Source organism: Leguminivora glycinivorella, chromosome 11, assembly GCF_023078275.1.
Source record: "Leguminivora glycinivorella isolate SPB_JAAS2020 chromosome 11, LegGlyc_1.1, whole genome shotgun sequence".
Taxonomy (NCBI): Eukaryota; Metazoa; Arthropoda; class Insecta; order Lepidoptera; family Tortricidae; genus Leguminivora; species Leguminivora glycinivorella.
The window spans coordinates 14345528-14372024 of NC_062981.1; the positions used below are offsets into that span (position 1 = coordinate 14345528).

Sequence of the window (26497 nt, forward strand, 5' to 3'; positions counted from 1 at the left end):
CACGCATCGTTTTCTAATTGTACTATTGACATACGGACGGGAAACCTGTCGCAGCGAGATAATCTTGCGACAGTATCATCCAGATCTATAAAATCCATACTTTATAATAGGTCATGCATGAAATGGTAAAGAAAACTAAATAGTAAGACAGCTCAGCACGTTATCTGCATAAACGACTATTCGGTTATCAGGATTGAGCTCTCGTCATTGGACTCGACTCGTGTCAGTAATTTATCAATCATACAACAAACTTTAGTTTTAAGTACTTGACGTATTTATATGCATAGTTCTACTCTGCACTTAGTTTCAATATGTATAATAATACGTTCATGTTGTTTTTCTACATAAGTTAGGTATTAGATTCCTATTGGCATAACAAATCTCTCATTGTCACTTCTGGTCAAATTTCAAACCAAAGGTGCCTACTACCTACACGTTTTCATGTGCAGACACTAAATTTGAATATGTAGTCTTAAATTATTAAAAACTGACTTAAGAGATGCAGTTTAATTCTTGAAACTCGCACATATAATACAATAAATCATAAACTGCAAACACAGACCCAGAGGGGCTTTAAACCCACATTAGGTACTATAATAACTGTGAATACCATCCTCAGCGTAAATACTTGAACTCCCCACGGAGTCATTTAGCGTTGCCAGCGCTTCAAATAAGAAAGGAAACTGAAATGCAAAGTGCCGCCAGACAACAAGAATGGGATTCCTCTGCAATCCACTCACGTACGACTGTTGTCAACTTTCGCAATGTTACCTCGCGACACTCAAATCGTAAGGAGACTCGAAGGCTAAACACCAGTGGAGGTTATGAAGCCGTCTACATGAAGTTTCAAACTGTTCCGCCATGTCGAATGGGAACTTAACACAAACCTTACCTTTCATTTTACTCGAAAAGGGGTTATAACTTTGTTACAAATTGTTTCCGAGGAGATTAAAACCCTTCACAATAGCCCAGCGTTTCAGAAACTTGCCAGATCAACGCATCAAAGCGGAAAGCTTATTTTCTTTGAACAATGTTATGTAAATTGCCTAAATTGGAAGATCACACGCCTTGCGGTTCCATTGAATGCGTCGTGCCTAGTAAATATGAATAAGTGCGAAGGTGACATTGAAGGTCTTCGGTCAGAAAACCGTGTCCCTCCTCTACTCTACGCGCATTCATAATTACTGCTAAGCCATTCACTCGTGAATTTTACCTTGCGTTTACTTTATGATGTGTCCTAAGTAGGGTAATGTGATTTAATCGTTTATATATTTTACTTCAATTCTGTAAAATAAGTCGACAGATTATTACTTATGTTTTTACTGATAGATTTTCTACTGACAATGACTTACAATCATTACTGAATAGTGTGTCAATAAGATTCACCTTAAATAAATCTAGTCTTGAGTATCGTGATGGGAAATGATTAACTGCTCAGGGTCATAATTGATAACAAATTTTTATTTTACACAAGGCACTGGTATTATTTCAGCGGTAGCCGTGTAACACGATCAGTTTTGCATCTCAGCCTTGGCTTACTCTGGGCGTTCCCGCGCTAACTTTAATTAGCACTAACTACCATTTACTGCCTTGACGGTTTAGTAAAAGAAGTAACGACGAATAAATTACAATTACTGCGATTAAACGCATACCACAACGTTAATTTTATTATTTACAAACTAGCAATGGTTACAATGTAATTTATAAATTGGTTTTTCCCACGTGAATTACAAGTTTCAAAATTATGTAGATTTAGGCGCATAGCACAATGGAACCGATTTGCACGTCGTTCTCAATTTTGAGCGAGATATCCCTACGTGTTTTATTTATATTAGGCCGATAGTCCACTATCATATGTTTATCATAGAAATATGATCATAGGTCTGTATGCCTCCCTTTTTCACCAACGTGAAGAAAAAGGATGGCATGTTGCCTATGATCATATTTCTATGATAAACATATGATAGTGGACTATCGGCCTCATAGCGATTTCCTGCTCAAACTTCGGAACAACGTGCGAATCGAATGTAGTGTACCATTCGCCTTAGAATCACACCACTTTCCCGGTTTATAAACAATTAAATATTAACGATATTCAATGAAGAATCTTACAATACCACTAGAATATTCTCGGATGGTAGAGTCAGCTGTACTGCGGAATAGGAATATCGGAAATATAGGTTTGGTATTCTAGTATGCGTGATTCCAGATTTCCAGGTATTCATGTCCTAGTCCTACACGTGTTCTATGAACATTGAAAAACTTGCGCGTAACATCCTCGGGCGGTCTATCAACTGCACGCAGCCGAACGGGTCGACCCCGTGCAGTGTTGCCATGTGAGCGGAATGGAATTATCGTATTTGAGTGTTAACATTATCGTACCGGTGAGAAAATAAACGTGCGCGTATCATAAATACACTATATCTATAAGAAATGTTAGAAATTATTACTTAAACCAACGGAGCCGAACTCCTAAAAGAAACTAATTTTAGCTTTTAGAGGAGCGTCATATTTTCGTTGTCAACTGCACTGCACGCAGCCGAACGGGTCGACCCCGTGCAGTGTTACCATTTACTTAAACCATGGAGCCGAACTCCTAAAAGAAACTAATTTTAGCTTTTAGAGGAGCGTCATATTTTCGTTGTCAACTTGTCATCGTCCAAAGGTTGCAATGATGGTGCTTCTGTCTACGAGAATACTCTTTGAAACATACATCGTGCGGAGCCCAAATTATATAAATATCATGCAGGATAAATATGAAAAGCCTGGCAACACTGACCCCGTGTCGTTCTATATCGGAATGGTTTATGGGCAACTGCGTACGTGCCCCGGGAGCTAACTTAAACTGAAACTCCCGAGTCCCGACCCATAACGAGAACTCCTCCGGTTAATTACGATACCAACTTGGAAACTGTTATGTAAACGCACAAATCGAAATGTAACTGTGTGGATTTGCTACATTAACCTACATATAACTTTGTACTTATATCTTATAGCGTTCTGAGGTAAGGAGTACAGGAAAATCTGTAATAAGTATTTATGCTTATTTGTGTAAGCGCTACATCCATATCAAAATCTATATACTTACCTAAATAATTTTGAAAAATAAAACTTGAATTAAGGTAAATGTCAGCGACATAGCCATGTCGAATTCCATTTAAATTCACCCGACAACAACAACAACAAAAACAAGACGGACCAAGGAAAATTGATTTACTTAATTAAAATACAACTGAGAGCGTACCTATATAAAATGTTGGTGTTATCTTATTGTTACTCCTATCAGACGCGATGTTTCAAAAGGAACACTATATATCGGTTTGTTAGTTCTAAATCTCTCCTGAATCATCATAATCTATGTCCCTGTTTGACTCAATAGTTCACTGATATTCGTATGAATTAGGTCAACCACATGTTTTTAAACAAATAATAATTTGCTTAAAAATTAATAAAATTCTTTTTAGGTTTATGCTACGCTTACGCCAAAACTTTCTAGTATAGTTTTTTCAAATATTAGTATTGTGCTCTATGGACACAAGAACCTTTGTAGCACTCGTTTCATATCTGTCGGAAGCTATTATTTGTAAGAGAAAAGTATTATATCAGGCTTGTCGCGGAAGCCTTTCATGTCATGATGGATTTTGTCAGATTGTGTCGTCTCGGCGGCAGCGCGGTGGAGCCGCGGGCGAGCGGCGGCGGGCGCGTTATCATAGGGCGGCACATGGCAGCCGCGCGGGGGCGCCGGGCGCGATTGTCAGTCCCACTCGGAGCGACGCACCGACCGATCGCCTCGCGTGCCGCTCACGCTCCTTCTCGCGAATCTAACCTCTCCGTACGCGAACAAGCTCCAACTTTGTGGTTCTTACCTTCGCGCCCGCAAGCTAAATTGAACAAACTATTGGTACACTTACTGTTTCACCGTAATTTTAAATTAATCCAAAAGTTTATCGACCCCAACTTAGCTGCCATAACAACCCTTATTCACTTCTCTCGTAGTCGCTCCCTCTAATTATTGACTCCCCTAAAGTTTTAAAAATCTCTCTCGATTCGTCCCTTTTATTGCTTTAATATTTTTATTACTTCTCTCTCAATTCGCCTTTCATCGTACAGCTCGTCGATGCCATTACGATAACGTTTCCTTCTGTCCACTTCCTCGACCGTTTAATTACTAGACAATTAATTTTTTCTCGTTTTCGTTAGCATCGCCTTCCGGGCGCGAATCTAAGTTTCCACACAGTTTGCGTCATCGTTATCTGTATTTAGGTCATTTACGTCGCGTTGAACCATGACACTGCGTTGACATATTGGTCATAGTCCGTCATAGTGTGTGAATGTGTTGGGCGCCCCGGCGACGACTCAGCGGCGCATGAGCGCGGGCGCCGCCGCAGCGGATGTACACGCCGCTGCCCAAGTGGTGGATCGTGCAGTTTGGAATGCCAGCAGCTCTTGACCTGACTAGGTAATTAACTTAATGTCTTGTATAGTTAACTAATTTCCTAAAATATGCGTTTCTATTATACCTATTGTAAGCACCGCATCGCATCGTTCGTACAAGCAGGAAGTGTCCATTGATAGAAAACCGTCATCGTCATGTCTCTTCTTGACAAAGCATTATTTTGGAGTTTGGACATCTGGACGTAGTGGATATCTTAAATGACAAGCTAAAGAAACCATCTGAAATACCTAAATCGCCTTTTCTCATCACTTGATACCTTGGAATATTATTTTACTGCGTAAAATATTTTAATTCTTTTCAATAAAATTGTTTTATTAAATCTTAGTATGTACCTAATACCTTCGTTACAAAACATTATCGTATTTTAAAAAAATAGGAATTTTCCTAATCATTATTCTACACCACCCAGAAGCAATCCTCACATTGGTACAATACAAGCAATCGATGTTAAAGACAGATCAGCTAGCAACTTTCGGACCAACCCCCACACTCGCGCATTCAAGGTTAAGATTCCATTCATGTCATGACAAAGATAGACGTCAATGATAATTGAAAAAAAATCATGTTTTCCAAGAAAAAATCGCTTTTTGTCGCTTGCCAGAAGACGCTGCAGACGCTTATTCGTATATACGAGTAAATACAAGCAAATGTCTTTCTTATGATAAGACGATACGGTAGGGGTCAATTCTCCATACAAACGCTCTCGACTATTTCCTCCCTGGTTTTTGAAGATAGAGCAATGATTTTTTCAACACAGATTGTTATTATTTTTATCTGTGTCGGACCGTTTTGAATTTTTTGATATTCTGCTTTTTAAAGACTAGAGCCAATCAAAAATTTCCAAAAACGGCCTTTTTCATTGTGGCGCAAAAAAAGGTGTGATATACTCAAGATTGGTAACAATTAACCAAAAAAGCTAAACGGTCCGACATAGATTATTTCATTGTTATTCAGATTCTCAAATTTCGTTCCGATTGATTAAGTTTTGAAGGAGGAAAGAGTCGAGAGCGGAATTTTTTTTTGAAATATCTTTTGACTGAGTTGTTCTTAATGGACAATTTTTTTTCGATAAATCTAGTTAATAACACTTGTATATTTAACTAAAATTCCCAAGTTGAAAGGGGGGCTCCTTTCCATTTTAGCATTTTCGCTACCGTATCCTCTTAAGCTAAACCTACCTTACATAACGAATGTGCCCTTATTTGGATCTGGAACTTAGACTATATATTTTTGCCACAATTTACCTCAATTAGACTATTTTTTTTTGACATTTGCCTCAGGAAAACAAAAAATAACGCTATGTTATTTATTCAAGCAGATATCATTTAGGTAAAATATGAAGTTAAACATTAAATCCCGTTTTATCCAACGTTTCGGACCAATTTACACCGCTAATGCGCTTTAATATTAAATGAAAAATCAAGAATCCATTAACTGTACTGGCAGTTCTTCAAAACATTTTAATAATTGAACAGCTTGGATAATCTCTAGCTAATATTTAATCAATAGCCCGACTGCGGACTCTAGTCGCCATGTTCAACGACATTTAACGATATCTCTAAAATAAACAGAAGCACTGGAAACATCAATACCGACAGCGATTTTCATTAACCTAAATGTCATCTGAACGGTTTTTATTGACAGTATTTCGAATTATTTCGCTTAAATATTCAATTGTCATTTGAGTAACAGACTCAATTCAATGCTGGATTGGAGCGGAGTCCTATCTTGAAGCCCTATTTATTCAATAAACATTTTAAGAGGAACGCGTCTAAAATTGGAACAAAAAGTCATTTCATAAGTGTATTATGTTTTGCATGTCTCCCAGCGAAAGGATAATCCTAGCTAAGCTTAAAATAATAAAAATGGGTCGATATCGTTTTATCATCTTTACTACACGATGAATAATTTCTAACGCTCTGATTTCAATTATACCTAATGCTGTTGTACACATTTAAATATGTATAGACCGATTTGAGCGAGCCATTATTAAAGTTATGTTATGAAATAGAAATGGGATACAACTATTACGTGGTCCGAACTGATTGCACCAAATCATGAAGCTGTTAAAAATAAATAAATACACGATTACATTGACCTAACGAGTTACATTGACCATTGACTATAAATTTATAGTCGGTAAAATCGGTTTGAACATATAGTTATAGTCAGGTATTTATATCCAGAAACAGAATACAGAATTAGAGTAGGTAATTAGACTGCAGGATTGATTTAGTTTTTAATTACAGCATTAACAATTAACATTACATATATCCAGCACCTGACATTCTAACTGGACAAAAAAGGATACACTTATCAACCTTAAATATGAAAACTAACTGGGATTTCTACGTCTTGAAAAACTGTTAGGTAGTTGTTGGCAGTAAACGGACTCCACGGTGTAACTTTTGTTGGTAAAACGGCCCCAAGTTGCCAGTACGTACAGCAATGAAATTTTGTCAACACGATTGTATTCGTTCGTAGTCCTATTGCACACGGCGTTTGTTATTGCAAAATGAATATTGATTACTACTACGGCGTTAACGACGCAATTACTTATCAGTGTGTCCTAAAAGGTCAGTTTGCTATAGAAACTGGTTACATTTCTATACATTTGTGACGTTACTAATTATTAATTCTGCGATTTCTGATTCTTCCACGAGATGCCATTGTTTGAAGATATATAAGTGCATTATTTTATTAAAAACAAAAATAATCTCGTGTCCAAAACTTTATAGTCAATAAATCAAATTAAAAGAGATGTCGAATTCAAAGTATTCAACTTTGACATAACTTTTTTAATCATGCAGCGACCGATATTCCATTTTTTTAAATTGAAGGAAAAAATCGCACCTCCGCTCCGCCGGCAGGACTCGAACTTGCGACCTCTGGCTTTGCCGGCGCCATCGCCATCGGAGGTGTGAATTTTTCCTTTAATTTAAAAATATGGAATGTTGACATTGCACTCTGTAATCCTCATACACTTAAAACGTCACCAACATGTTTATTGTTTAATAACACTGCTTTTGCATGTTGGCGCTTTATATTACTGATCTGAAACAAGCGTTCATTAATAACTTCATATCAATAAGCACGAGAATAAAAATAAAAATATGTCGTCAAAAAAAATCCTTGGCCTTGCTTGCTTCAGAACATCCCTTTTATGCTTTATATCGCTCTCATATTTTATCCTCTCGTTTTATATTGGTATAAATATTCAATTGCAGGCTGTAAGAATATTTTTATTCGTCCATTTCTTTTCGACTGGCTCGTCGAAATAAAGGCTGATGTAGTCGTAGCTCACGGCGTTGGAATTGAAGTGGTCGTGTAACGTTTACGAGACGTTTATATTCAGAAGGGCGTACCACCCGCGACGCGGGTCGAAATCGGAGATACTCTGCTGGTTATCCATATCGGCATCACGATATCGTGGCGTACTCGCCATAACATTCATATGGTGTGATTCACGGTTTTAGCGCATTCCTCAACTAGTATGTGCATTAATCGCGCCATACGTTTAAACCACAACGCATAAATGCAATTCGAATACTGCTTTTAGCATGTTTTTTTATTCACGTCTTTAACTAGTGAACAGAGCCTGTATATGTACCTAACGTGGTGTTGACGATTTATAATAGGTAATTATTACATGCCACTGCCTATTATAGTATTTTATGCAACAGGCGTTTAAAGGAGGTCAAAAAAGACGAGTGGCGTGGGTAACAATTTGAGGCGAAGCCGAAAATTGTTATTAAGACGCCACGAGTATTTTTTGACTCAGTTAAACACCGTTGTATACAATTCTTTTTCTACGACCATGCACATACTTTTGAATAGTTTTCTAGAATAACTTTCGTGAAATTCGCACTGTTTCCTACAAGTATTTTGACTTGTCCTCTGCAATGTTTCTGCACTCACCCTGTCGCTCGCACTCCCCCGCGCCGCCGCCCGGCCCCGGCCGGCGCCCCGCGGCCCGCTATATCCCTTAACGGCTACCTAACAATGCTGTAAGAGTTATATCGTATGCGTGGGTACGCGGGGCGCCGGCCGGGGGCGGGCATCTTTTATGTAGGGTTTTAACGATCTATGCACGACACGGTAAATGACGAATAACAACACGGGAGTAGAAAAAATACGCGCGGTAATAGGTACATACAGTCGAGTGTAAAAATAGAGGTGTACACATCTTACTCAAAAATATGTCCCATAGCATCTTAGTCCAGTGTAATAAGAGCGTAGTACCATATTTGTGAGACGATTTTTTTTGATACATATTTTTGCACTTGACTGTACATAACTTGATAATAAACGCCACAATAATTACAAAAAACGCCTTTAAACGGTTACTTACCTAGTTACCAATACTAAAAACTACATACATTTTTTTCGTCTTGTTCACGCTATCCAGTGACATAGTCTGAAACATAATGTTAGAGGTGATGAGTAAACTCAAACGTTACTTATATATAAAATTAAATAAGTATTCCTAAAATACATAGGCTTCACAGCTCTATATTTATTCAAACAATACACATTATCCTTTAATATGTGCGTAAATGGCTAATTATAGAAAATTTCTGTATTGCCCGCGAATATTCCGTTTGTCGTGAATCGTCTCGGGACTGTACAATTTTACATTTATATTAGTTACTAGCTGCCCGGCGTACTTCGTATCGCCTTATACTTGGAGGCGCAAAACATGGAGCAAGGCAAAGAAGTGACCATTTTTACTTGACACAATTAAGTAGCTACATCATTAATTACATTATAGCGTACCTATTTAATATACACATACCCATAGCTGGGCATTAACTCGTTAATCCGTTAATTAACGAAGTTAACATTTCGATTAACGGATTAACTTTTAAGTTAACTCTAAAAAATGTTAACGGACTCGTTAACTTCCGTTAAATTTCTCAGAGTCCGTTAATCGTTAATTTAGCAGGGCAGCGCCGCGAAAAACACGCTACTGTAAAAGTCCGAAGTACGGAAAATCCTAGGATTTAACCGGTAAATCCCAGCTTTTACCGATTTTGATCGCCAAAAGCCCAAATATTACCTAAAGAATTGTTGTTCACATGGGTTCGCTTTTACCAACGTTGATTCGATGAATCCTAAGTTTTACCATGGCAACTGTTCTAGATTATACTGTGGTTCTAGTGACAGGGCAGCAAATTCGAGCCCAATTTACGACCACATTCTCTTCCCTAGCTTCTACCCGGCTTCCGCCTGCTGTGATCTTGCAGCTCTCCTGACACAGTTCTTGGCAGTAGCTCAGGCAATCACTGCCTTCCACATGTAGCCTAGAGTTCAATAGGCTTGCTGTAATTCGGGCTTTTACAGTAATATAATACATTATAGTGGGTTACTGATACAACTAAATATATACCTACAGTAAAAATATTTTTTTGTCACGCGTTAACGGATTATCGATTAACTTTAACTTACGTTAAATTTGTTGAAATGTATCGCATTAACGATTAACGAAGTTAACTTTTTTAGTAACGGATTAACGATTATCGAAGTTAAATATTTGATTAACGGTGCCCGGCTATGCACATACCTATTGAAGAGATAAGATGACTTACCTTTTTCCTCTTGTGGCAATCATCCGGTTATTGCGTTGTTTTAGTTACTAACTGTAATACTTTAAATTGCTTTTGAAATAAATTTGGAGTTTTTTTACCATTCATTTAAAATACACCATTTAAGCTAGTTTATTCCAACTACAAAAATATACTACATGAAGAATAGAGATAAAGGAGCAACCTCTTTATGTATCAGAAGTGCACATATTAAAGAAAAGATAGGTGGCGCTGCAATCGCAGGTGCATAACGGTTTGACAATCTCTTAGCCTTCTCGGTAGTGACCCCGCCTACAGAGCAAGAGGTCCCGGATTCAAATCCTGATGAGACCTTTATTATTTTTTTCTACAGATATTTTTTCCTCAATTTTTTTTTTAATATCCAAAAATATTTTGTTTAGTATTGACAAAATTAAAATACTAAAAAAAATCATAAAACAAAAAAATCGCTGTCAGGATCGAACCTGAGAACATCCGCATACGAAGCCAGCGCACTACCACGGGACTACGTCTTGATTTGCTCAGTCTGACGAAATCAGTCTAGAGTAAAGAACGTCTAATGTCATGTCACGTCTTTGCCCGGCAACAGACAGTCTTAAAAATTCATAATCTTAAAAAAAAATTGTATGCAAATTGACAGTTCAAACTGACACTGACAGATCTGTCAGTGTCAGTTTGCATACAATTTTTTTTTAAGATTATGATAATTAAGACTCGTCTGTTGCCGGCCTTTGAGTATTGAGCGAGACATGCGCTCCTACCGGAGAGATTTGTAACTGCAATTAATAGGCCTCATTTTCGCGACTGTTCTACTTCGACAGATTGTCCTCCTTACCTCTATTCTCCATGATATACTATTTTTATTTTACCTCAAAACACAAATCACAGCAATTGACAACGTCTAACAGATTTTTTTTCTGTTATGACAGCTCATTCTCATTCATTTCATTTCAAGCAATATTTTTTAGCCGCATTACCCGGCCGCTACATATTAAGGTGGATGATACAATGGCTCCGGTTGTGCGATGCGAATCGGAGCCAGTGTGACATCCACCTAATCAACTACTTGTTGCACGATTAGAGTGAGATGGAGCAATAGGTAGAGAAGGACAAACATGTATTGCCTCACTCTATCGCTCTATCTCACTCTAATCGAGCAACCGATCGCCATGTGTGTAGAGATCTTGAGGATTGTGATCGTTTCGGTTTCCTTCGCCTAAGTTTTGCACGGAGCGAATGTAACTATTTATTTGCGATGGTACTGGTTCATCACTACTTTTGTGAAGTATAAAATTAATAGCTGTAACAAACTATCAGATTTGGTTCGAGTCGGACAGCGGATTTAATTCGCTCCGAACAATATCCGGCCGTCTGTAGAGCACGCGGACCAAATCCGACCGGTCCGGCCCGAACCAAATCTAACCGTCTGTTACAGCTATTAGAGAAAATTTATAAATCTGGCAAGCAATTTGACAATGACAACTTCATAGACTACTTAAAATAGCTGTAACAGACGTGTGCGTTCCGATTTAGTATTATTTCTTTAACGGAATAATTACTAATTTTCACATTATTTTGCCATTCCTTATTTCTTTAACGGAATAATTACTAATTTTCACATTATTTTGCCATTCCTTATTTCTTTAACGGAATAATTACTAATTTTCACATTATTTTGCCAAGATAAATTAATAAAATCACAATGCGTTTGGAACGCATCCGTCATTAATGTAAGTTTGGAACGCACCTGTCATTAACTTCACGTCATTGTCAAGTTGTCAGGTAGGAACAATTTGTATGGGAAAAAAGAATCACTGTTTTCTAATTATCATCACAATATTTACGTGTTTTTACACTGCCCTAACCTTCTGCGGTCTAATACAAACATTTCAATACCAAAATTACGTAAATCGGTCCAGCCGTTCTCGAGTTTATAGGTAACTAACAAACGCATTTCATTTTTATATATATAGATATATACGAGTAACGCGGCGCTCGTTTTAGGACTAGCAATAACTGGCTAAACTATCTCAAACACGTTCCTAAATAGCCTTCCTAAGCACCGTCGTAATAATTTATCTGAATCACTTAATTTAGTTAGTTCACTATCGGTTAATAGAAGGAAATAAACTGGTATATATTTGATAGGAACTTGATCATAAATATGGAGAGCTTAATTATTCCACGTAATCGCTTAAAAGCGATGCCTTCAGGGTCACGTACAATCTCATTGAAAATTATGGTCTACGTTAAATAGATATAACGACGACAAACATTAATTGTTTCCGGATTTATGTCGAAAGACGAGCACTTACTTTCATAAATCATTTAGTTTCTCTAACAATAAACCGTCCGACTCTGCAAAAGCAAACGAAAACTTTAGAAAAATCACATATTGCTCAGACAAATAGAGAATGTAAGTTCGGCGCAAAGTGTGTTGTACAATGGCAATCTATCTCCTCTCCCCGAGGACTTGGCCGGTCTCGACAACTCCCTATACAACCGACTCGAGAGGAATATGGCATTTTTGCACGAGCACATGTACAACTAAAATGTAGCCACTGCTGAGACTTTATTGCTGTTCATCACACTTTGCTAGAATAGATTACTGTTATTGCTCGAGTTGCTTTTATGTGGGCTGTTTACATTGCAAAATTGTAGCTGCATCACACTGTTTACTAGTTTTAAGTGTTATTCCATGTTTTATAAGCCTTACATAGTAAATACCGCAATATTTTCATTCGTTATTTAACGAATCAACATGCATTTACATATCGCCTTCGTCCGTTAACGGCTGATAATTACTTTGCATAATATTCTTATATGTATTTTCTAGGTCGCTTCTTGGCCTTAAAATAGTAAAATATACCTAAAAATAACAGTCAACTCATCTCTGTATTGGAATATTACTTTATAAACGAATTCTTAGGTCTAATATTATACGATTAATGGTTTCGGCTTCATTAACAAAGTATCAGAAATTGCGATTGTCATTAAAATATCCATAAAGAATTGGGTAGATAATTCGTAAACCTTCATTGAGCTCGGCAGCCGCTCGCGAGAACAATCTTTCAAGTTCGGAGCGGGTAAATCGCTTGGAAAATTTAATATTTCGTAATTTTGATGCCTTTATTGCGCCCTTATTGCGAGTTATCAAATCAGAGAGCGCTTAAAGTGGAAGATCCTTGCTTATTAATTTTCCAGACTATGCTATTTACAGCAGAGATTGAATAAAAAAAACTTTTGCCTTTTCTTCCGTAGCGTAATTTTACTGAGACGCACTCACTGAAGTCAATGAGAAGCGGTGTTATTGTTACTTATAGAACGCAGTCGAGTCAATCGCACATCGGTCCAGTGTATGGTAGTTCTTGATAATATGCATAGTGGTTGTATGTCAAGACGACAGCTTCACTGGTTCTCTTTCGCTCTTACGCTCAGTGAGCAAAGTGAATACGAAGCTTGTGTTTAAATATATACTCTTCACGGTTCCATTAGCGCACCTAAAGGAGCGGCGGCACGTCCCGTTTCCATGAACCGACAACGTTTTATCTGGCCGAGTTCAGTGCACGGCTGCGAACATGTGGCGATGCCGATCCGGGAGGGCCACTCGCGGCCTCGCTGACACTTTGACACACTTTGATCACCGAAACGTCACACCTTCCAACGTACCTTCTGGGTAAACATTTTCATATCCTGAAGTCTTCAGTTTATATTGATAATATTGTTAAAGCAATATTTAGCTTGTGCTTTGTTTTTAGGTATTTGATCAAATATAAATGTTGTATCGAATACCGAAGGGGTATTCGATAGTTTTCTAGTCACTTGTCAGCGCTATTTTGATCTTGAAGGGGGCTTTCGCTTTTTAATTAAATTTCTTACTCCAATATTTATAAGAATGTATTTTCAAATTATTCATGTGGGTTTCTGGTAATAAATTACGAATTAAAATAACTTTGCAGAAGTAAGCGTTATTACTTATTAGGTAGTTATAAATATACAAATGCCTATTGTTATAAAGTTTTATACGCTTGAGCAAAGTTATTTTAATCCTATAACAACCATTAAGAGTCAAGTACTGTACTGTACTGTCTTATACGCTTTTAGTTTCTGTCTTATACGAAGTTTTATACGCTTGAGCAAAGTTATTTTAATCCTATAACAACCATTAAGAGTCAAGTATGTATTAAACTGGCGAATAAATAGCACGTAGTTAGCACATGTAAGTATATTTTAATATGTATTCTTTCAGGCTACGAACATTACTATGTAGGCGTGTAAAAAACACCATTTCCATTGCACAAATAAATTTATGGTTGTTATTCACATAAAGAAATATAAGTTTAATATTTAATTTTATGTTTGCAAGTAACATAAAAGTAGTCGTAATAAACTCGTAAAAGTCATAAAGTATTAACAACCACAAACCGGTATTCATTTATAAAAAAAAAAAGTACATAACTACATATATCATACATAATATTCATAAGAGCAGTTTCTTCAAGTCGTTTGTATAAATTTATTAAGTCAGGAAAATTATTTTATTAAATATAAACTGTAATAAATGAAAAATGAAGTAATATAATAAAGATTTGCATTCCTGCGACGATGGCGAATAAATTGCCTTCCGCAAACAATATAAGAATATTAGGAATCTACGACTGAAGATTACTCATGCTTTCGTGTTTGGCAAGGAAATCAGTTTTTAATGTCGTCTCTGATTAACCTCATTTAATAATTTTATAAGACATTTCTACAATAAACGCAGCGATCACAATCCGTAGGTACTCAAGTAATAATAATAACTAATAATAACTTAATAAGCCAAATATGGCGATCACACGATAACTTACTTGTTTCATCTTCTTCATGGGCATTTTCAGAATTTGGGTCCCCCCAATTAGCGTATGTTGTTAACAAAAATTAACTCTCTGTCAGTTTTGTGACGACAAGTAAGCATAAAATCTGTCTAAAATTTTACTTTTATTACATTATCGCTTAAAGTTTATGTAATCAACACAAAAACAATATTTTTATTGAAATTTCATGCTTAATTATCGTCCCAAAACTGACAGTGAGTCAGAAGTTTTTTATTAACAACTTCCGCTAATTGAAAGGTCCCAAATTCTTAAAATGTCCTGATATTACTCAATAGTAAAAATAAGTATCTATGAAAATATTCAAACGGGTAATAGTAATAGTAATGATAAATGCTGTCATTATGATTATGATAAATATGATAATACAATCGCGCTTACATTGTTCGCAATATCATTTTAGATTGCCTTCAAAACTACATAGCGTAATATGCACGATGCTCTTTATGCACCTATTTGTGAGTACGTTTCGTAAAAGCATTGGCTGGCTGGCTGACAGTGTTTACGCCTTTGCTATATCCACAAACATTCTTTAATGGCCCAAGAAGCTTGGCGGGTTTTATACAACACTGCACTTTATTTCGTGGGTGCTGTTGCAAAATTTCTAGATAAATTTCTTCCTTTGAAAGTTTTAATCTATGTCTTTGTGGTCTTATGAATAGTTGCACGGTTAATATATTATTTTAGGAAGTTGTTTATCTACTGCTTGCTTCGTAAATCGAGCAGAATTTAAACCAACATAGCACAGTCCAGTTTTATTACGTGGACGTGACATGATTGTACTGAAAATGTATTTATTGCGATGAACCATTTGATTTAAAGCAATTTCATTGTTGGTACTTGGTTACGACGAAGTTTATGCATACAGTATGTATTGTATTGTTATTAAAAGCCATGTCAAGATAAGCAACTAGGGTGCAATTTTTGTAATTTAAGATAAGGTACAGTGGGGCAAATTTCGACTGGGGGGCAAATGTAACTAGTCCATTTTTTCCATGTATTACAATATTTGCATTATTAAATAGAGCGTCCACCGGTTATATATGGTAGGCGTGTCCAGTGGATACATGTAAAAATGGATTAGTTACAATTGCCCCCCAGTCGAGATTTGACCCGCTGTACCTTAAGCTAACTTTACAAAAAAACTGGCTAAAATATTCATAACTATTTGTTACCAGTATACATAGAGCTACATCCTCCATAATTAAAAATAACAAGCCATAAGTTGGTGGGGACAGATTCACTTAACTTATTATACTCGCACGGCCTTTCCGATTCCATGCCGGACCGCGTGTCAGCCGTGCTGACCGCAACAAGGGATAACGTTTAAAATTTGGCTAGACTTAGCAGTGGTTAATGCCACTAAAGCGTCGCCTGGGAAAGTTCCGAATGTTTTCACGGATGTTACGTTTCGCTCCGTAATTGAATGGGGTCGGGCGAAATCAGATTTATTTCCTCCGCATTGAACTAGGCCCCAACAACTATACAAACTAAACAAAGCTAAGCAAATTCAAAAGTTTTTAGTGCTTCGCCTGTGACCCTGGCAACTCCCTCATAACGACTGGTAGAGGTTTAGTCACTATTTGAATTAAATGGAGCCTTGTAAATGCTAATTCACATTTAACTTGAATTTAGACGGTTCCGTCTCTACTAATGGTTTCTTCATTTTTCCAAGCTTATCTTATGTAGCTCAAAGACAGTAAGTTGTAAGGTAATTATGACGACAATATACCAGACTGCTGTATTAAGTATTTAGACTAAAATCTTTGAAATACGTGAGAATAATCTAATCCTCGTATCATCGGAGTTAATTCGTAGAGCTAGTAGGCGGCAGTTGGTGGGTACTTCCGCGTTCGTCAGCCTCGGCAGCATGGCACACGCCGGCAAGGCCGTGCGAACCTCTTTGTCTTTATGCCGATGTGGGCACGCCTAAAAAATACACCTCGCGGTTATTCACATGCCAAGTCTCGTGAGCGACCGCATAAGTTGACCGACCACGTGCACACCGCTCTATCCAACCTTGTCTTAGTATTCATACCAAGCTGTTAAAAGTTATCGTAAACTAATTATTTTGGTAGCATTTTATTACTCTTTTATTACAACGTATATTTTCAGCAGACGCCGTAACAACCGTGGCTCACGAACGTTTTCTTAATTAATAAAATTGGCTCCCTCCAAAACCGACAAAGTAATTGAGCCTACTCGAAATAGGTTGGTGCAACTCATTTAGAAGGAGAATTAAGTAAATCGATTGCCTTTATCAGCCGCTTTACTAGCTGCTCACTCTTCCGTAAATTGGGTAACTATTTAGTTGCAGCATCTCAGCTGCAGTCTGAGCGGTTGCGAAGAAATGCTCTCTGAGCAAACCGGACATTAAACGACGTTTTGCAATAGAGACTATCGTGACAATGTTAGCTCGTTATATTAGTAGTTTCTCGCTGCTTATTTCCCTAGTTTCTTGAACGTAAAATGTAGTTATATTCTCGTAAAACTTTACAAGGCAAAGTTTGGCTCTCAATTGTTTTTGATATCAGCATCGTACTTGAATGAATTATCCCCCGACTCACTAAATAAGAGAGGGTTTATTTTACAAGCTTAGATAAGTTATGTTTATTTATGTATGTAGTTGGAGATACTTTCGTAACAGCTTCATTTAAACAAGTACCTAACTCCATAATTTTTATAAGAGAACGCAATAACACAACCTACTTTGTACTAGGAAGGGTACCTATGTGAGCAAGTCTAGCCGCGGAAATATTACGTAACAAGATCATTGTTTCGTTCTTACCTTGCCTGCGGCCATGCGATAATAACATCACCGACCTTTGTTCGCGGCGTATACGACGTGTAACATGGATCATGAGCTTGTCGTAAAATTAACACTACCCGAATAACACGCTTGCAACTTCGCGTGGCAACAATATCCTGCTACTGGAATTTACATGTAAATGCTTCCAGGTTTAAAAGGAGAATGTGTGTCTTTTGTCTCTCCTACAATTTGTAGGATAATCACATTTCCTATAAAACTTAAGAGCGCTTTGTTTGTGTAGGTACGAGTTGTGTACAAAACTGATTGAAAACACGTTACGTCTTTAAATATCCTAAGCTCTCCGAAAGTGTTTAAGCTTAGCTTTACAGCTAATAAATACATAATAATTTTATGTATCTATGCTCGTTATAATGTACCCGCAACATGACATTTCAAATTAGATTTTCGCACAATAGTAGGACAATCGAATCCCACCAGTAACTAGTTTTAGCAATCACGTGTCAGAATCTAGATTTATTTATGATTGATTCGCTCGGGTCGTTCGTATGACGGAAGCGACCAGACTCCATTAACGCGCAGACCGCAATAATATTGCAGTCATTTACCAATTGCCTTCTGGGAGCCAAAATAGACAGTGCTGTGGTCGGACTGATAGTATGTTCCTGGCTATACGATATTGATATTACTGACATGTAGATTATAATAGCAATGCAAATAATATTTCCCTTGGAGAAATTTAATGGAAAGCTTTTGTAAACTTTTAAACTTTTTCGATCAATCTTATTTTACTGTACATTTATTAAGATCCATATACCGCGTGGAAAACCTATTTGGCGATATATTTATGTAGAGTCACTTCCAAAGTTTCCATTTTCTTAACAAAAGGTGTAAAAGCGCCCGAATTTTTCTTGAAATATTGCTATGGATTAATTTCATTCCTTTATTCCACATGGGAAAAGGAAGGTAAAGAATATCGCAAAAAAGCGTCATAGCACTTGGGGACGAGAGTGTTGTTGGTAGGTACTTATGTGTTGGAATTGTTCGCGAAAGGTTCCGGAAACAAAATATATTTTCTTGCTTTAAATGTTGCCAACACTGAACTAGTGGGCTTCGTAACTCGTAACCTATTATCATTGGGATTTGGGAATGATTTCGTGTCTTATTTGTTGTAAAATAGTTTCTAGAGTTTCTAGACTATAAATTACAGGTCTCTAAGCTCGAGAAAACTTTTAGATGTTCTTAGAAATATCAAAGTACTTAGTTGTAGATGTTACCGTTTTTTGGCTAGTTAAATAAAATATTCCCGTACTTACAACCTCGGTCCAATTATAAGGACTGATTCGTAACGAATTTGACACATTCGAAACTGTGTTAAAGGTACCGAAGCCGGCCGAATCGAAGTTTGTTTTTCTATAATGTGTTAAAAATGTATTCAAAAATTATTATTTATTAGTAAATTCATTATCCTCCGTTTCTCCTTGCTCATGTTGTAAGTTTTGTTGTATGCCCTCCATCATACATCTGACAGTGTTTTTTGACACATTCTTAGTTTAGTCCTATCAAGGACTACTTTTTTTTAATATTTTGTTGCTCATCGTGGGTGTCATTTCAATGAACGAATTTCTTGGACACTACATCCTATACCGGTTAATGGGTCAATACTGTGGGACTTCGTTAAGTCCCAATTTCGAGAGCACTGGCCTTAGCAAGCTGCTGGCTTCTAAATATCGTGGATGATATCCAGCTATTGTCAGAATAAAGTTGAAAAATCGTATTAACAAATAAAATCTGCTGACAGATTCTTTCAGCAATGTTTGCTGTAGATTTCTCTATCGAAAAGTAACCAATGCCAGGTAACTAATACCGCATAAACTTAATTCCTGGTAAAGTAGATATTTGGAGACACGTCTACATTTTCATTGTTTCACAGGAATCGTAAAGAAATTGCTTTCTTAACGACTTCTACGCGGACGAAATAATTTCAATATCTTAGTAAAAATGTTTATTTCAAATTTCGTTTCAGTGTTTTCAGATTTTATTTGTCTGTAGAAATCCAATTGCCTCCATTTACTTGACGTAGACTGGTAAAACATAATTCTTTCCTAGTGATCCTGCCGTCTATACATAATTCGTATACCCGAAGAAATGCTAAAACAGCTAAATGAAAAATGACTTAACCACCCAATACAACCATCGATATATCGTCACTTCTTAACAGTTTTTCCTTATAGTCAGTCAATCTGTATAATTTAGTATCTAGTTGTAGGTTAGCCGGACGCGGCACGCCCCCCATGGTGCGTTGAACCGGCGGTTATATTTAACTGCGGCAACACGTGTGCGCTGACAGTGGTACTATGCAGCCACCAAGCTGGAGGGCTTGAATACTGTTTTAAATCACATATACGACATTTTAGATACTTCAAATTGTAAAAAATATGCAGCATAAAGCACATTTCATTGCATGCCATTTCGCTTTGATAAATTTACCTACCTAATTCCCTGTCTTCTATGACTTCTATCGCTGATTTCTAATAGGATATGTGATATTCGTGAATTAGATACAGGGCAGGCAAAAGTTAAGTTTATTTTAGTAGCATGTACAGAACAGCAATGCAGCCCTTAACTTTTTTTAACCCGACACATGAACAATATTTATGAATCAACCAACAAATTGATTGAATATCCTTAAGTCACCAATACTACCCGTTTGAACACTTTGAACGTAACAAAGGCAAGGACTGTGCAAATAGTTTAGGTTCCATTGATAGGGAACTCTGTTATTATGCATTTGTACGGCCCAAGACGCAGACGTTCGATTCAGTACCTGAAGATTCACAATAGCGTTCAGTAACCCCGCGCCCACCCACTCCGTCATTGTCGTTGGGGGAACACTCCTCTATTGTCACTTCCTGAGGCCTATTTTGCGACGCCAGCAATGTGCACAGTCCACAGTATCAAACGTTAGAGACTTGGCAGTGAAATTGTTTTCGAAGTATCCGTAGATTTGTCTCACATTTATGTCTCTACATTTGCCGGACTTGAACAAAATCTACAGATATTAAGAAACTTTGACATGTTTAGGTAAAGGTAATTGTATTATATAAAAAAGTTACTATAAATAGTTCATATGATATGTAATTTATTAATAGGGTACATTTTAACTAAATTGGTTTCTTTGTCCACACCCGAGTCATACTAAGCTTTAATGGACGCCTAAACTTAGATATTTGTATCAAAATTGTACGACAATTTATATTTTGTGCAACAAAAGCATCAAAATGAGGAGCAGTAATGCCCACGAACAGACGCTGGTGATTTAATAAGTGTTCCTTTGTCACAAATTTGGAACGGAAAACTAATATCAGACACAGTTTCATCGTTTCCCTCTTATTGCGATGTAAATTTAATTTCGTTGTTGAGTTTAAAACTATATTGGCCATTATCATATTTGTTGTGCACAAAGGGGAAACATTATATAGGCCGGACACAGACCTAATAGGATTTTCGTTTACGAGCCCCAGGTAAGCGCTTCACAAACACGCAGGTATGGTCAGGCACTGCGGTAACGTCCATAACTACATATTCTCTATTCGATACTTCGCTGCATTAATATGTAGTTCGAAACGACGCGTCGAGCTAGGATAGGACGTTGACTTTCTATGACGTGTTTGTAGTTCGAAACTTTGACATGATGTTTACTTTTAGGGGGTAGGTAATTTAATCAGGGACACCGTCCGTCTTTAGGTACAAAATTATATCAAATACGTATTTCCACGTATCATAATCGGAACGAGTGGAAATCTAAGGGGGAGAGGTTTGTCCAGCAGTGGGACACAGTGTAGGCTAGTAATAAATTAATAAATAATATTTCCACGTTTGAATATAATGTTTAAAAATTGCATTTTTTTTTTCAGGTAAGCATGCACAAAGCAATATCCAGGCAGTGTGGTAATCTAAAACCAATCTGTGAAACGCTTAATACATACATAGTTTCCAATATTTTGTCCTCGTCTGTATCCAAATCCTAAATTCAAGCTACATAACTTCATTCCTTCTGACACCGGAATATTGAGATCTAGATATGACTGCCAAATGGACTGTACAAGGACGCTTGAACTACACCTAAACAAACCCTATACATAGATTCAAGTTTGTAGGAGGAACAGTCGAAGAACGGAGCCTGAAATCGAAATCGAAGTTTCCGTGTAGACGACGGTAGCTAAAATTTCCTCTTAACTACGCCCGACGTTGGCTTTCTATAACGCGTCCGTAGTTCGGCTAACTTTTGTAAGACTCTCCAGCTTTAACAGACAACATAGAGTAGTGGAATTAGAATCACTCACAATACATTTTGGCACGCTTCCCAACTTCATTTTTTGCTGCTTAAAGCCTATTTATGTTGTGTTTGGACTGACACCAATTGTTTTACCTAAAAGTGAATTAAAGCATAAAGTACTACCTACAAAGCACAAAAAACAAAACACTGCTGATGAAATTTCCCCGCTTTTCAATGAAATTAAACCATTAACTTTTTGAGCATGCAGAGAATGTCGAAGCGACTAGGCGGCGAACTGTGCAATTTAATTAATTACGGACTATTGGTGTTATATGTGGACTTACTGCCGCCGTATGTTGCAGGCCCTACAAACGTTTTATTGTGCGTGTTGACACATCAATGATGTTTTATGGTATCGTTCTTAACAATATTTTCGATGATTGTTCAACTGTATTTTGATTAAGTGTCATGGCACTAATTGTGCCGCTAGCAAAAGGTTGCTTAAGCATAAGGACGCAGTTATTTGCAAGCGATAATGTGGTACCTTCTACTTGAGAACCTCACGTTATTTATTGTTATGTATATCGGTATTGAAGGTTCTCTCGTGGGAACAATTTCCATATTTCTCACTTAATATCAATAGACGAAAACAGAATGACAAATTATTATTGGTAAATGATAATATCATCATGCGTTATACATTTCATGAACTCGTTTGCGATGCACACCGACATTTCAACTGCTATCAGACAGGTTTGATAAAATTAACCCATATGTGATGCATACTAAGGTCCGACCGAGATCTCGGTCTCGGTCTCGGTCTCGGCATTCTCGGCCGAAAATCGGGCCGAGATCTCGGTCTCGGTTCTCGGCCGAAATGGGCCGAGATTCTCGGCAAAACCGAGACTGTGATTTTGAATTTATTGCGCACTCGCGTCCGGTTTTTAGCTACCCGTTGATTACATCGCCCGTTTGGTATCCCGATTTTAGTGATTTTGGTAGGTTCTTTATCGATATTTCTCTATAGTTGCTCTATAGGCTATGGCGCCTACCGTATACTTGTTTGTCACTGACGTAGTTTATTTTGCTACGGTAGAAAAGTAAGGGGTGCGGTAGGTTTGGGTAGTTACGGAACTAAACACTAAACACGGCCCGACAATCGACATGCTATTGGTTTCCTGATTAATAGGCGAATTTCGATTATGAAAACATTTTTTGGAAAAATTGCATGTTTTTCACTGTTTTATAAATTCTCGGTCTCGGTCTCGGTCTCGGCCGAGAATCAAATTGAATCTCGGTCTCGGTCTCGTTCTCGGCCGAGACAAAAATATCGTTCTCGGTCGGACCTTAATGCATACCTATATTCCACATATACATGTGAAATCCATAATGACATATTAGAACCAATTTCTGGTTATGAGTGTTGCGACTAAATATTTAACGCCGCTTAAATCGGGCTCTGAAATGACCGATACAGTTTTGGCATAACAATTTAAACATTTAGCAATATGAATTGCATGTGCAGTAAGTAACGCACTAAAACCCTACTAGTGAATGATCCATGCACATACGCCGCATGCCTAATTTCCCAATTCGATTTATTTCAGAATTTTAACACCCCCACCTTATTCATAATTAATTAATTATAATATTTAGTTACAAAGAAGTATTATTATTAATAATACTATACATAATTTTGTAATATTTAGTTACAAAGAAGATGAAATTTGATCTACATTTTATTGTTAACTAGCTACCCGCCTCTGCTACGTCTACGTATAAACATTCCTCTTGAATCACTCTTATCTATTAAAAAACGCATCAAAATCAGATGCAACATTTGCAATGTTTTAAAGTTAGAAGCATTCATTTAGAGGAAAACGGGAAGCTACTTTGTTTAATACTATGTTGTAATTAACTACACTATTTTTCCGATTGATTATGAAACTTTCATATTCATAGTAGATATAAATATTACATAAAACTTTTTTCCACACAACACATATATACACAATTAATCTAAATAAAGCCCCCACAATAACTTTCGACAAAAGAACCTTGTAAAGAACATTTCCATTACTTGCCTTCGAATAGAACTCTATTTACCGATGAACCGACGACGAGTCTATTTAATTGGGCTCGAAAGGAAAGTTTATCGCTTGTAATATCAATGGAGCTTTTTCATTCATGTTGCTAATAAAGACGTAAGGTTCCGATTGGGTGTAGTTAGTAAATTAATTTTTAACTTAGTCTTCACTATGGCACATATCTATAAAATGAACGAATATTTGGAATACAAATAACTGAAAATGAAACACATCTTTAAACACTTTCCTAACTTAGATTAGAAAAACTTTTTCCATAAACTTGTAGATCGAACTAAAATTGTCTCTAGATGGTACAAGTAGTATTGGAAATACAAGGCGAGTAGGACTGGTTTTTGTTAAGCTTTTTTCCTCGAAGCCATCGCTTGGTGACCAAACTGCTTCCCTGCACCGATAAAAACACTACAAAACTCGTCGTGTCTGGGTACTTAGCAAACTAAATTACCAAGACGTCGTATTTAGTAGAGTAATCCCATCTAAGCCAACAGAGCTCATTCTATTTTCTCGGGATCGGGTAAAAGAATTACAAGGGTTTAAGGCTCGAGTATACCTGTATGACCTGTATCCGACTAATTAGTGGTATCCGAATAGCGAGTAGCCAAAGATAGCGAAGCAACTATATCGATTCTAACGTGCAACGTTTAAAATATCGGCGATATGTCAGGGCTGTACTGCACAGTGCACTGCACACTCGCGTGACTAGATTTAAGTAGGGATACTGATGCCTTCTACTTAATGAGTAGAAACTTTTTGTACGTGTCTTACTTTTATAACCTAATATTATTTTATCTAAAGTATCTTCCATAAATGTGTTGCTTCGAACAGCTATTAAAGACAGCCAACGGCAAAACTACCTAAATGCGCAATATGTACAAACTTTCCAAGCAGTCGTAAATAAAGTTGTTTCAGATATCATTTTTGTTTCTCTCTGTATTCCAACTTTGGTAAAGGCTTTGTCATGTCATACATATGTACCTATCATTTAAAATATCATGTTCTCTAAAGTATTTTCAACTTTGTTGAAAAGCTTGCATTGCAAAAAGTGGGATCACGAATTTAGTGAACGCGTGGTGCGAACTCGGCGCAGCGGCGGCCGGTCGCAGATATTGATCGTTCTGCGCGCGCATCGTCTGACCAAGTGTACACAGAAGGTCGGCGGAGCGTTTCGGCGTGCAACGACCAAGGGAACACTCGTCCTACCCAAAGAGCCATTGACTGACAAGATCCTTTACAAGTTTCTGTAATATCTTGGACGTCAAGGACCTGCTTTTATATTTTCTTTCAAGGCGCTACGACACCTGACGTTTCTGCTCGGATGCCCGTTATAACTTAACAGGATAACGAGCCCGTGAACGCTTCAAAAGTTTCTCTCTTTGCTCTTCGTACGAGAAATTCCTCGCATGCGATACCTGCTTAAAGCGATCATATGGAAAATATATATTACTAATTATTGTAATAATTTAAAAATTGTTTCGCTACTTTCGCTATTTTATTTTGGCTAAGTACAGTACAAATCCGTTGTAGCGGAGTCGGAGCGTTAATCATAGGTCGCATAGCGATCAGCTGTGGCTGTGGTCGCCCTCCCGGCCCTCGCCCCTTATCTGCCGTCCTCCCCGTGATTAATCGCCCCCTGAATCTTAGATCCTCGCCGCCAACTGATGGAGAAAGCCTCTGCACAATTCATCTTGCTATTCGTTTGAATGCCTTCTAACAATAAACCTCCATGGGACTCTTCCACGAGCGACTTCTAACATTACTATTTTCAGTACCCAATTATAAATTCCAAACTTTAATTTATATAATATAATTTTAAATGAAAATAGTAGTGGCGAAACTCTTGATGGCCTCATTTATATACTTTTTCAACAATGTTATTTTAGGTTTTATTTCTTCTCAGAAACTACAACTACAGTCTAACTTGAGCTCGAGTGATATAATATTAACTCATCTTAGGGATCTAATTGAAGCATCTAATTAACTTGACGAGATGGATGTCTCGCGAATCATAATGAATTTAGGGAATTGAATTTGCTTTATGAAAAGTTTGATTTAAAAGCCAATGTTATGGGCGTACCCGGCGTCGACGCGCCGAGTCCCGGATAGGCCATTAATTTTCACGCGTTTTATTTCGCAGAAAAATATCACGTCGGAAGCGAACCGACCAATTCATGGCAGTTAATTGATGTCACGACAATGACCGCGTTATGAACCTATCAATGGCAATACAGAGCGCTATGTTCGATTGCGGTTGCGTCCAACGCGGCTGCATAATTTATGTATTCTACACTAGCGTGTTTCATTGCACCTATTTGCCTGCTATGTAATTAATATGCGTCTGATAGAAGCGATTTCAAGGATCGCTTTGCAACTACTCAAGTAACTATATATGCCTACATTGCCGCTTGTTAAAGGTAGAAATCTATTGTTCATT

The 26497-nt window shown here is 37.3% G+C and overlaps 1 protein-coding gene across 2 annotated transcripts in view; it reads left to right on the plus strand.

The window, feature by feature from the left end:
- LOC125230957 (protein gustavus) overlaps nt 1-26497 on the plus strand; it is a 91468-nt gene that overhangs the window by 10989 nt on the left and 53982 nt on the right. Inside the window, exons 1-2 of one of the 2 annotated variants that reach the window (XM_048136266.1) lie at nt 3749-3901; nt 4264-4459. The exons of the other annotated variant lie outside the window; for it this stretch is intronic. Coding sequence (XP_047992223.1) covers nt 4392-4459 — 68 coding nt within the window. The 5' untranslated portion in view covers nt 3749-3901; nt 4264-4391. Of the gene's footprint in view, nt 1-3748; nt 3902-4263; nt 4460-26497 lie in introns of those variants that run through there. 2 annotated transcript variants of the gene reach the window in all.